Here is a 12,825-nt window from a genome sequence, read left to right on the forward strand (position 1 = left end):
GACCGGATGAATGCTCAGCAGAAGTAGAAGTAGTGATACATACTTTGAACAGCATTTAAGCTGTACCCTAAAAATGTGGATACTAGAGTTGTGTTGTGTATGTCGATTGGAATGACAAAATATTGTTGTCCTTTTATAGTATCATTATTAGCTATTAATAAGTGGAAAAACGAAAAGTTTTTGTCTAATTCCGTGAATATTCAGTCCTATACATCATCCTTGCAGGAATTTACCAAATAATCTAGTTTTTTCCGTCTGCCTTCTTCATAAAATTTTGGATACAGTTGGTCTAAGGCTCTTGAGAAATGGGGATCGCAGGAAGACATTCCTTTGCTTGTGAAAGAGATAGAGGTCAAATCTTGATCTCTCTGTGGAAAAAAAGCTTTCTTTTTCTTTTCAAGGAAGTCATTGCCGCTACATATGGTAAAGATCCGCACCTCCTTACCTCTACTGACGACTTTTGACTACATTTATATCCTCAAAAGCAGGAACTCATATATAGCGCCGCGAGTGCCACACCATTCGCGTTTACCACCAGTGTTTTTTTTTTTTTAATACAAACAAACCAACCAAAGTCATAGTTTCTAGATCCCCTACATTTTGGCCGGGATTTCCAGAATGATGAGGCGAGGCCAGCAGTGTCCACCATTAAGGCATTCTCAGAAAGTGTGGCCCCCACATACAGCTTGTGCAAGCGGTGTACAGGAAATTACTCATGTGCGGGAAGTAGACCGTGTGATTTACTTTGTGGCTGTGGTGAGAAATATTTCAACACTTTTTTTATACTCTATATTATGTATTACATAACATTATAGAATGAAAACAACGAAATTGCAAGCTTAAAGCTTCTCAGCACTGCGGGGCACTCGTAATCGGTGGTATTGATTATCATAGGCTGCGTGATCATTGTCGAAAGTTTTTGTAAAACGTAGTTTTTAAGAGCAAAAACCGTGATTTTGTTCAAATTTCAGAGACTAGCACCATCCGGCCAAGTACATAACGCTCATATTCGTAATCAGTGCAATCGATTCCCCCATTTTCCGCTGTCAGACCATACACTGCTCACTGATCACCTACTAGTCATATTTTCGTCAAACGGCTCCTTGACTATTGTGTACGTTGATTTAGTTCGGCATCCACCAGGGGAGTTGTTTCCGGGGGGAGGGGGCAGGGGGGAGATAGCAGTTGCACCAGAATAATTTGGAGAATTTTTTTATATAGCCCCTTGACTATCCGGATATGGACCCCTCTTGCCCCCCTACCCCCCCCCCCCCAAAAAAATGATGAAGCTACGCCCCTGACATCTACCTCAACATTCCCTGGGTGCTTCACTTTAATACCCACACCACGCCTTTCTTTCTTTTCTTAGTCTTTCTATTCTTTGTATTAAAATACAAACTTTTATTGTATTGAAGCATACAAAAATGAGAATGCATCGCAATTTAAATACCATCATAAAGAGAAGTTAAATCACAAATGCAACTTAAAACATGGGCCTAGAACACCTAGACGAGGGCCTAGAACATAAAATAAAATTCTATAATGATGAAAGCTCTTGCATTTAGACAACATCCAGCACATAATTTAATAATTATTTCATAAGGTTAAAACTTTCAATGGATTATTCAATAGCTTCTTATTAAGCTCTTACAACCCTTGATTTACCTTCAAATTGAAGGCCTATACTGTAGGCCTATACTTTTCCTGTGCTCAAACAATATCCTCTATTCATTTCCAGTATTTATTTCCTATATTCGATAAATTTACTGTATTCAAAAAATTCATACAATTAAAGAGCCATACTAAGTAACTTTCTGAATTCCTATATTTACCCTGGGATTGGCTGGTGCAACTAGCTAACTTAAAAGTCAAATAAGAGTTAAATTACAGGAAAAGACTGAAAATTCACAATATTCAGATTCTTGCTTCTCTTATACTTGCTACTTTCGTCTAAGCCACATTATGTAAGTAAAGTGTAACAAATCCATTCTTCATTTTCCAACCCGCTGGGTATACCATTCTTGTTGACATAATGGGCACCTACAGAAAAAAAATATAAAATATAAAAGAAAATTAGAAGAAGAATAGAATAGAAGAAAAGAAGAAAAATAGGATGAGAGTAGAAGAAAAATATAAAATAAATAAATGAGGATTCTGGCAAGAAAATATTCAAAAATAGCAAAAGAAGAAGAAGAATAGAGGAAGAGAAGGATAGGTGGACAAATTAAATGCCTGGCTAGAGAGAGTGTTTTTTAAACTAGAACAGGCTGAGTTTATCCGATTCGGGCGTATTTTACGCAAGCTTTTGAACAATGAATCTTCCTTAGTTGGATTAAAAAAAATCAATAATACGAAAAGCAAAGTGCAACATTAAACCAAACGCAAGCAGAAGTAAAGTCAAACGGATTGACATTTTAACGTATGCTGATATTTATTCTTGGAAGTCTCAAATATTTAGGATTTATTAGGGTTATAAAAACGAAAATATCTCAAATGTATTTCTTTAAGTGAAACTTACATCCTGGTCTTTAGAAGGCACAGGGGCGTTAGTCCTACTTCCCACAAGTAGTTGGAATCACAGTTGCAAATAGTTGCAGTCATAGTTAGTCACAATCGCCGTAGAAAGCAGTAACAAGTACTCACGGTTGTGGTCGCAAGATGTCACGATCGCGAGGAGCCGCATTTGTAAATAGTTACAGTTGCAATCATAGGTAGTCAGGGCAGCAGTAATAACAATAGTTGTAATAGACCTGACAATTTAAATCTAATAACCACAGTCATTCCTGAGATATTTCTGGTCCACCTTTTGACCACCTGCATGCAGATTGTGTTCTTTGTTTTAGTTATACATCCACTTCAACATTCCCTGGGAGCTTACACTTTAATACCCATAGCCATTCCAGCTGTATTCCGATAGGCCCTTTTATCGAACCTAATTAAACATCCCCTTCAACATGTAGTGGAATTTCAAATTATTATCCTTAGTCGATACTGAAATATCGCATATACGCCCTTATGCCAATCTTAGATGCACAGAGTGTCGTTTAATTTAGTTAAAGCATCCCCAAAAACATGCTAAGTAAATTCCAATTCAATGCCCTTAGCTGTTCTTGGAATATTGTACAGACGCCCTTTTGACAATCTGGATGAACACAGTGTCTTTGATTTAGTTTTAAATGTCCTAAACTTTCCCCGAAGGTTAGCACTTAATAACATATTCTGTTCCTGAGATATTGTATCTATTTCATTTTCACAACCTGGATGCACTTAAACCCTTTTTATTTAACACAATACCAGTAGTAGTAGTAGGGGTAGCCACGAAGGTTTCAACTTAACATCCTCAGCCCTTTCCGAAATATTGCTGATACACCCTGTTGACAACCTCCATCTTGGTATACACCTAATACCCTATTGGGTTCCCAAGATAGGTGCTGTGCTATTTTGACAACCTGGATGCACTTAAACCCATTTCACTTAGTTTCATAATATCAATAGTAGCAGTAGCCCTTAAAGTTTCAACTTAATACACTCAGCCATCCCTGAGATTATGTTGACGCGCCTTTTCGACAACCTACATGCACCTTGGGCCTTTTCATTTAGTTGACACTAAATGAAAAAAATACCTAACTCTGTATCCACCATTATGTGTTTATATCCCTCAAATATTAGCTCTGAATCCTCCCCTGAGTAGTAGCAGAGTAGTAGTTATAGTAGTAGTAGGAGTATTAGTATACACATAGTTCCTTTCTGCTAGTTCAGCATTCCCCTTAAGATACCCTGAAAGTTTCAACTTAATGCCCTAAGCAGTTCCTAGAATATTGCCGAAACACCTTCCTGACAAACTGTAAGCACATAGTGTGTTCTGATTTATTTCAACATCCTCCTCCAAATTCCTAGAAAGTTTCACTTTTTTGACATTTGCCTTAGTAGTAGCAGTAGTAGTAGTAGTAGTAACATTATGCACGTAATACCTTTTGGTTAGTTGAAAATCCCACTCAATACACCCTGAAAGTTTTAACTTATTTCTATGTGCCTCTCCTAAGTTATTGTTCATATACCCTTTAGATAACCATGCACACATCGTCTCTCAATTTAGTTCAACATCCCGCTCAACATTCCCCGAAAGTTTCACACTAATACCCAAGGCCTTAGTTAATGGTAGTGGGAGTGGTAGCGTGCACTTAGTGTTTTTTGGTTAGATCAAAATCCCCTTCAACATTCCCGGAACGTTTCACCTTAATACTCTTAGCCTTAGTAATAGTAGTAGTTGCAGTAGTATGCACATAGTATCTTTAATTAGTTCAATATTACCCTTAACATGCCCTGACAGTAGGGTAAGAGGTACCATTTTGCTTGAAGCTATAGGAGTCTCCATGTTATTCTGGGCCTTTATGTTCCTTGGCGCTTTTCCAGAGCATGTACTTATGGATTTACTTGCCTTATGTTCCTTGGCGTCTTTCCAGAGCATGTACTTATGGATTTGGGTGAATTATGTTCCCTCCCATGTTATTCTAAGAGCTTATGTTCCTTTCTATGCTATTACAAGTGCTTATGGTCCCTCCCATGCTATTCTAAGAGTTTATATTCCCTTCCATGCTGTTCTATGTTCCCTCCCATGCTATTTTAAGAGTTTATATTCCATTCCATGCTATTCTATGTTCCCTCCCATGTTATTCTATGTTCCCTTCCATGCTATTCTATGTTCCTTCCATTGTTATTGTATGGGACCTCTACACGTAATTAGACACGTTATGAAACTACGTTCTATTTGCTTATGTCCCGTTGGTACCATTCCAAACGAGCGGGGATTCCCCGCCTGTTCCTAAACATTGCAAAAAAGATAGCAGTATGAACGGGGATTCCCCCCACAAATTTGTTTCAACTCTAAACTTTTCAACCAGACTGGCTTTTTGAAAGCATAGTTTGTAGGCTGAAAGCATAGTTTGTAGTACATGTTTGTAGGCTTTGTTATTAAAAACTTGGACACTACAATCAGAATTTTGGAGTCAATTTTGGAGGGAAAACCAAAAATACTCAGAATCGAAAATAAATGGGATCTGCCTCAAGGGGAAGGCTCAGAGACCATTCGTTCCCCCATTTCTGAGGGTAGGGGAGGGGGGGGGGTCAAATTTGGTGGGCACACCAAAAAAACACAGAATCCAACAAAAAAGGAATCTGCCTCAAGGGGAAGGCTCAGAAGCCCGTCGGTCCCCCATTTCTGAGGGCAGGGGAGGGGGGTAAACTTTGGAGGGAAAATCAAAAATACTCAGAATCGAAAAAAAATGGGATCTGCCTCAAGGGGAAGGCTCAGAGGTCCTTTGTTCCCCCATTTCTGAGGGCAGGGGAGGGGGGGGGTCAATTTTGGAGGAAAACCAAAAATGCCCAGAATCGAAAATAAATGGGGATTTGCCTCACGGGCAAGGCTCAGGGGCCCCCCCCTCCCCAATTTCTGAGGGCAGGGGAGGGGGGGTCAATTGTGTAGGGAAAGAAAAAAATACTCAGAATCAAAAATAAGTGGGATCTGCCTCAAGGGGAAGGCTCAGAGGCCCCTCCTTCCCCCAATTCTGAGAGCAGGGGAGAGGGGGGTCAATTTTGGAGGGAAAACAAAAAATGCTCAGAATCGAAAATAAATGGGATCTGCCTCGAGGGGAAGACTCAGAGGCCCTTCGTTCCCCCATTTCTGAGGGCAGGGGAGGGGGGGGGTCAATTTTGGAGGGAAAACCAAAAATACTCAGAATAAAAAAAAAAGCGTGATCTGCCTCAAGGGGAAGGCTCAGAGGCCCTTCGTTCCCCCATTTCTGAGGGCAGGGGAGGGGGGGGGACTATTTTGGAGGGAAAACCTAAAATACTCAGAATCGAAAATAAATGGGATATGCCTCAAGGGCAAGGCTCAGAGGCCCCTCCTTCCTCCAATTCTGAGGGCAGGGGACAATTTTGGAGGGAAAATCAAAAATGCTCCGAATCGAAAATAAATGTGATCTGCCTCAAGGGGAAGGCACAGAGGCCCTTCGTTCCTCCAATTCTGAGGGCAGGGGTCAATTTTGGAGGGAAAATCAAAAATGCTCCGAATCGAAAATAAACGGGATCTGCCTCAAGGGCAAGTAGTTCATTTTGAATTTCTTTCATTGAAATGCAAGAGTTGGAATATTTCAGTAGTGTTTTGTTGTGCTTTACCTTGTCACAGTTACATTCTCTTAATGTTTCAAAGTTCATTTTGAATTTTTTTCGCGAAATGCAAGAATTGGAATATTTCAGTAGTGTCTTGTCGTGGTTTACCTTGTCACAGCTACATTCTCATGATTTTTCAAAGTTCATTTTGGATTTCTTTCGTTTAAATGCAAGAGTTGGAATATTTCAGTAGTGACTTGTTGTGCTTTACCTTGTCACAGTTACATTCTCTTGATTTTTCGAAGTTCATTTTGAATTTCTGTCGTGAAATGTAAGAGTTGGAATATTTCAGTAGTGTTTTGTTGTGCTTTACCTTGTCACAGTTACATTCTGTTGATTTTCATAGTTCATTTTGAATTTCTTTCATTGAAATGCAAGAGTTGGAATATTTCAGTAGTGTTTTGTTGTGCTTTACCTTGTCACTGTTACATTCTCTTAATTTTTCAAAGTTCATTTTTAATTTTCTTTCGTGAAATACAAGAATTGGAATATTTCAGTAGTGTCTTGTCGTGGTTATCCTTGTCACAGCTACATTCTCATGATTTTTCAAAGTTCATTTTGAATTTCTGTCGTGAAATGCAAGAGTTGGAATATTTCAGTAGTGACTTGTTGTGCTTTACCTTGTCACAGTTACATTCTCTTGATTTTTCGAAGTTCATTTTGAATTTCTGTCGTAAAATGCAAGAGTTGGAATATTTCAGTAGTGACTTGTTGTGCTTTACCTTGTCACAGTTACATTCTCTTGATTTTTCGAAGTTCATTTTGAATTTCTTTCGTAAAATGCAAGGTTTGGAATATTTCAGTAGTGTTTTTTTGTGCATTACCTTGTCACAGTTACATTCTGTTGATTTTCATAGTTCATTTTGAATTTTTTCATTGAAATGCATTAGTTGGAATATTTCAGTAGTGCTTTGTTGTGCTTTACCTTGTCACAGTTACATTCTCTTAATTTTTCAAAGTTTATTTTGAATTTCTTTCGCGAAATGCAAGAATTGGAATATTTCAGTAGTGTCTTGTCGTGGTTTCCCTTGTCACAGCTACATTCTCATGATTTTTTAAAGTTTATTTTGGATTTCTTTTGTTGAAATGCAAGAGTTGGAATATTTCAGTAGCGACTTAGTGTGCTTTACCTTGTCACAGTTACATTCTCTTAATTTTTCGAAGTTCATTTTGAATTTCTGTCGTGAAATGCTAGAGTTGGAATGTTTCAGTAGTGTTTTGTTGTGCTTTACCTTGTCACAGTTACATTCTGTTGATTTTCATAGTTCATTTTGAATTTCTTTCATTGAAATGCAAGAGTTGGAATATTTCAGTAGCGTTTTGTTGTGCTTTACCTTGTCACAGTTACATTCTCTTAATTTTTCAAAGTTCATTTTGAATTTCTTTCGTGAAATGCAAGAATTGGAATATTTCAGTAGTGTCATGTCTTGGTTTACCTTGTCACAGCTACATTCTCATGATTTTTCAAAGTTCATTTTGAATTTCTGTCGTGAGATGCAAGAGTTGGAATATTTCAGTAGTGACTTGTTGTGCATTACCTTGTCACAGTTACATTCTCTTGATTTTTCGAAGTTCATTTTGAATTTCTGTCGTGAAATGCAAGAGTTGGAATATTTCAGTAGTGTTTTGTTGTGCTTTACCTTTTCACAGTTACAATCTGTTGATTTTCATAGTTCATTTTGAATTTCTTTCATTGAAATGCAAGAGTTGGAATATTTCAGTAGTGTTTTGTTGTGCTTTACCTTGTCACAGTTACATTCTCTTAATTTTCAAAGTTTATTTTGAATTTATTTCGTGAAATGCAAGAATTGGAATATTTCAGTAGTGTCTTGTCGTGGTTTACCTTTTCATAGCTACATTCTCATGATTTTTCAAAGTTCATTTTGAATTTCTGTCGTGAAATGTAAGAGTTGGAATATTTCAGTAGTGACTTGTTGTGCTTTACCTTGTCACAGTTAAATTCTCTTGATTTTTCGAAGTTCATTTTGAATTTATGTCGTGAAAAGCAAGAGTTTGAATACTTCAGTAGTGTTTTGTTGCGCTTTACCTTGTCAAATTTACATTCTGTTTATTCTCATATTTCATTTTGAATTTCTTTAATTGAAATGCAAGAGTTGGAATATGTCAGTAGTGTTTTGTTCTGCTTTACCTTGTCACAGTTACATTCTCTTAATTTTCAAAGTTCATTTTGAATTTCTTTCGTGAAATACAAGAATTGGAATATTTCAGTAGTGTCTTGTCGTGGTTTACCTTGTCACAGCTACATTCTCATGATTTTTCAAAGTTCATTTTGAATTTCTGTCGTGAAATACAAGATTTGGAATATTTCAGTAGTGACTTGTTGTGCTTTACCTTGTCACAGTTACATTCTCTTGGTTTTTCTAAGTTCATTTTGAATTTCTGTCGTAAAATGCAAGAGTTGGAATATTTCAGTAGTGACTTGTTGTGCTTTACCTTGTCAAAGTTACATTCTCTTGATTTTTCAAAGTTCATTTTGAATTTCTTTCGCGAAATGCAAGAATTGGAATATTTCAGTAGTATCTTGTCGTGGTTTACCTTGTTACAGTTACATTCTCATGATTTTTTTAAGTTTATTTTGGATTTCTTTCGTTGAAATGCAAGAGTTGGAATATTTCAGTAGTGACTTGTTGTGCTTTACCTTGTCACAGTTACATTCTCTTGATTTTTCGGAGTTCATTTTGAATTTCTGTCGCGAAATGCTAGAGTTGGAATATTTCAGTAGTGTTTTGTTGTGCTTTACCTTGTCACAGTTACATTCTCTTGATTTTCATAGTTCATTTTGAATTTCTTTCATTGAAATGAAAGAGTTGGAATATTTCAGTAGTGCTTTGTTGTGGTTTACGTTGTCACAGTTACATTCTCTTAATTTTTCAAAGTTCATTTTGAATTTCTTTCGTGAAATGCAAGAATTGAAATATTTCAGTAGTGTCATGTCGTGGTTTACCTTGTCACAGCTACATTCTCATGATTTTTCAAATTTCATTTTGAATTTCTGTCGTGAAATGCAAGAATTGGAATATTTCAGTAGTGACTTGTTGTGATTTACCTTGTCACAGTTAAATTCTCTTGATTTTTCGAAGTTCATTTTGAATTTCTGTCGTGAAATACAAGAGTTGGAATATTTCAGTAGTGTTTTGTTGTGCTTTACCTTGTCACAGTTACATTCTTTTTATTTTCATTGTTCATTTTGAATTTCTTTCTTTGAAATGCAAGAGTTGGAATATTTCAGTAGTGTTTTGTTGTGCTTTACCTTGTCACAGTTACATTCTCTTAATTTTTCAAAGTTCATTTTGAATTTCTTTCGTGAAATGCAAGAATTAGAGTATTTCAGTAGTGTCTTGTCGTGGTTTACCTTGTCACAGCTACATTTTCATGATTTTTCAAAGTTCATTTTGGATTTGTTTCGTTGAAATGCAAGAGTTCGAATATTTCAGTAGTGACTTGTTGTGCTTTACCTTGTCACAGTTACATTCTCTTGATTTTTCGAAGTTCATTTTGAATTTCTGTCGTGAAATGCAAGAGTTGAAATATTTCAGTAGTGTTTTGTTGTGCTTTACCTTGTCACAGTTACATTCTGTTGATTTTCATAGATCATTTTGAATTTCTTTCATTGAAATGCAAGAGTTGGAATATTTCAGTAGTGTTTTGTTGTGCTTTACCTTGTCACAGTTACATTCTCTTAATTTTTCAAAGTTGAATGAAAGAAATTCAAAATGAACTATGAAAATCAACAGAATGTAACTGTGACAAGGTAAAGCACAACAATACACTACTGAAATATTCCAACTCTTGCATTTCACGAAAGTAATTAAAAATGAACTTAGAAAAATCAAGAGAATGTAACTGTGACAAGGTAAAGAACAACAAATCACTACTGAAATATTCCAACTCTTGCATTTCACGACAGAAATTCAAAATGAACTTTGAAAAATCATGAAAATGTAGCTGTGACAAGGTAAACAACGACATGACACTACTGAAATATTCCAATTCTTGCATTTCACGAAAGAAATTCAAAATGAACTTTGAAAAATTAAGAGAATGTAACTGTGACAAGGTAAAGCACAACAAAACACTACTGAAATATTCCAACTCTTGCATTTCAATGAAAAAAAATTCAAAATGAACTATGAAAATCAACAGAATGTAACTGTGACAAAGTAAAGCACAACAAAACACTACTGAAATATTCCAACTCTTGCATTTCACGACAGAAATTCAAAATGAACTTCGAAAAATCAAGAGAATGTAACTGTGACAAGGTAAAGCACAACAAGTCACTACTGAAATATTCCAACTCTTGCATTTCAACGAAAGAAATCCAAAATGAACTTTGAAAAATCAAGAGAATGTAACTGTGACAAGGTAAAGCACAACAAGTCACTACTGAAATATTCCAACTCTTGCATTTTACGACAGAAATTCAAAATGAACTTCTAAAAATCAAGAGAATGTAACTGTGACAAGGTAAAGCAGAACAAGTCACTACTGAAATATTCCAACTCTTGCATTTCACGACAGAAATTCAAAATGCACTTTGAAAAATCATGAGAATGCAGCTGTGACAAGGTAAACCACGACAAGACACTACTGAAATATTCCATTTCTTGCTTTTCACGAAGAAATTCAAAATGAACTTTGAAAAATTAAGAGAATGTAACTGTGACAAGGTAAAGCACAACAAAACACTACTGAAATATTCCAACTCTTGCATTTCAATGAAAGAAATTCAAAATGAACTATGAAAATCAACAGAATGTAACTGTGACAAGGTAAAGCACAACAAAACACTACTGAAATATTCCAACTCTTGCATTTCAAGACAGACATTCAAAATGAACTTCGAAAAATCAAGAGAATGTAACTGTGACAAGATAAAGCACAACAAGTCACTACTGAAACATTCCAACTCTTGCATTTTAACGAAAGAAATCCAAAATGAACTTTGAAAAATCATGAGAATGTAGCCGTGACAAGGTAAACCACGACAAGACACTACTGAAATATTCCAATTCTTGCATTTCACGAAAGAAATTCAAAATGATCTTTGAAAAATGAAGAGAATGTAACTGTGACAAGGTAAAGCACAACAAAATACTACTGAAATATTCCAACTCTTGCATTTCAATGAAAGAAATTCAAAATGAACTATGAAAATTAACAGAATGTAACTGTGACAAGGTAAAGCACAACAAAACACTACTGAAATATTTCAACTCTTGCATTTCACGAAAGAAATTCAAAATGAACTTCGAAAAATCAAGAGAATGTACCTGTGACAAGGTAAAGCACAACAAGTCACTACTGAAATATTACAACTCTTGCATTTCACGACAGAAATTCAAAATAAACTTTGAAAAATCATGAGAATGTAGCTGTGACAAGGTAAACCACGACAATACACTACTGAAATATTCCAATTCTTGCATTTCACTAAAGAAATTTAAAATGAACTTTCAAAATAAATAGAATGTAACTGTGACAAGGTAAAGCACAACAAAACACTACTGAAATATTCCAACTCTTGCATTTCAATGAAAGAAATTCAAAATGAACTATGAAAATCAACAGAATGTAACTGTGACAAGGTAAAGCACAACAAAACACTACTGAAATATTCCAACTCTTGCATTTCAATGAAAGAAATTCAAAATGAACTATGAAAATCAACAGAATGTAACTGTGACAAGGTAAAGCACAACAAAACACTACTGAAATATTCCAACTCTTGCATTTCAAAACAGAAATTCAAAATGAACTTTGAAAAATCAAGAGAATGTAACTGTGACAAGGTAAAGCACAAAAAGTCACTACTGAAATATTCCAACTCTCGCATTTCACGACAGAAATTCAAAATGAACTTTGAAAAATCATGAGAATGTAGCTGTGACAAGGTACAAGACACTACTGAAATATTCCAATTCTTGCATTTCACAAAAGAAATTCAAAATGAACTTTGAAGAATTAAGAGAATGTAACAGTGACAAGGTAAAGCACAACAAAACACTACTGAAATATTCCAAGTCTTGCATTTCAATGAAAGAAATTCAAAATGAACTATGAATATCAACAGAATGTAACTGTGACAAGGTAAAGCAAAACAAAACACTATTGAAATATTCCAACTCGCATTTCACGACAGAAATTCAAAATGAACTTCGAAAAATCAAGAGAATATAACTGTGACAAGGTAAAGCACAACAAAACACTACTGAAATATTCCAACTCTTGCATTTCAATGAAAGAAATTCAAAATGAACTAGGAAAATCAACAGAATGTAACTGTGACAAGGTAAAGCACAACAAAAGACTACTGAAATATTCCAACTCTTGCATTTCAATGAAAGAAATTCAAAATGAACTATGAAAATCAACAGAATGTAACTGTGACAAGGTAAAGCACAACAAAACACTACTGAAATATTCCAACTCTTGCATTTCACAACAGTATTCAAAATGAACTTCGAAAAATCAAGAGAATGTAACTGTGACAAGGTAAAGCACAAAAAGTCACTACTGAAATATTCCAACTCTCGCATTTCACGACAGAAATTCAAAATGAACTTTGAAAAATCATGAGAATGTAGCTGTGACAAGGTACAAGACACTACTGAAATATTCCAATTCTTGCATTTC

General features: G+C 35.5%; 1 protein-coding gene across 1 annotated transcript in view; it reads right to left on the reverse strand.

Annotated features, from left to right (window-relative positions):
- Positions 1-1,356: 1,356 nt before the first annotated feature.
- The window catches only part of Roc2 (Regulator of cullins 2), a 169,259-nt gene continuing 157,790 nt past the window's right edge, over positions 1,357-12,825 (reverse strand). Inside the window, exon 3 of the mRNA XM_089103613.1 lies at positions 1,357-2,040. Within this exon, the coding sequence (XP_088959739.1) occupies positions 1,992-2,040 (49 nt within the window). The 3' untranslated portion in view covers positions 1,357-1,991. The remainder of the gene's footprint in view (positions 2,041-12,825) is intronic.

This window comes from Artemia sp. Qi Xiang Cuo, chromosome 17, assembly GCF_049724085.1.
Source record: "Artemia sp. Qi Xiang Cuo chromosome 17, ASM4972408v1, whole genome shotgun sequence".
NCBI lineage: Eukaryota > Metazoa > Arthropoda > Branchiopoda > Anostraca > Artemiidae > Artemia > Artemia sp. Qi Xiang Cuo.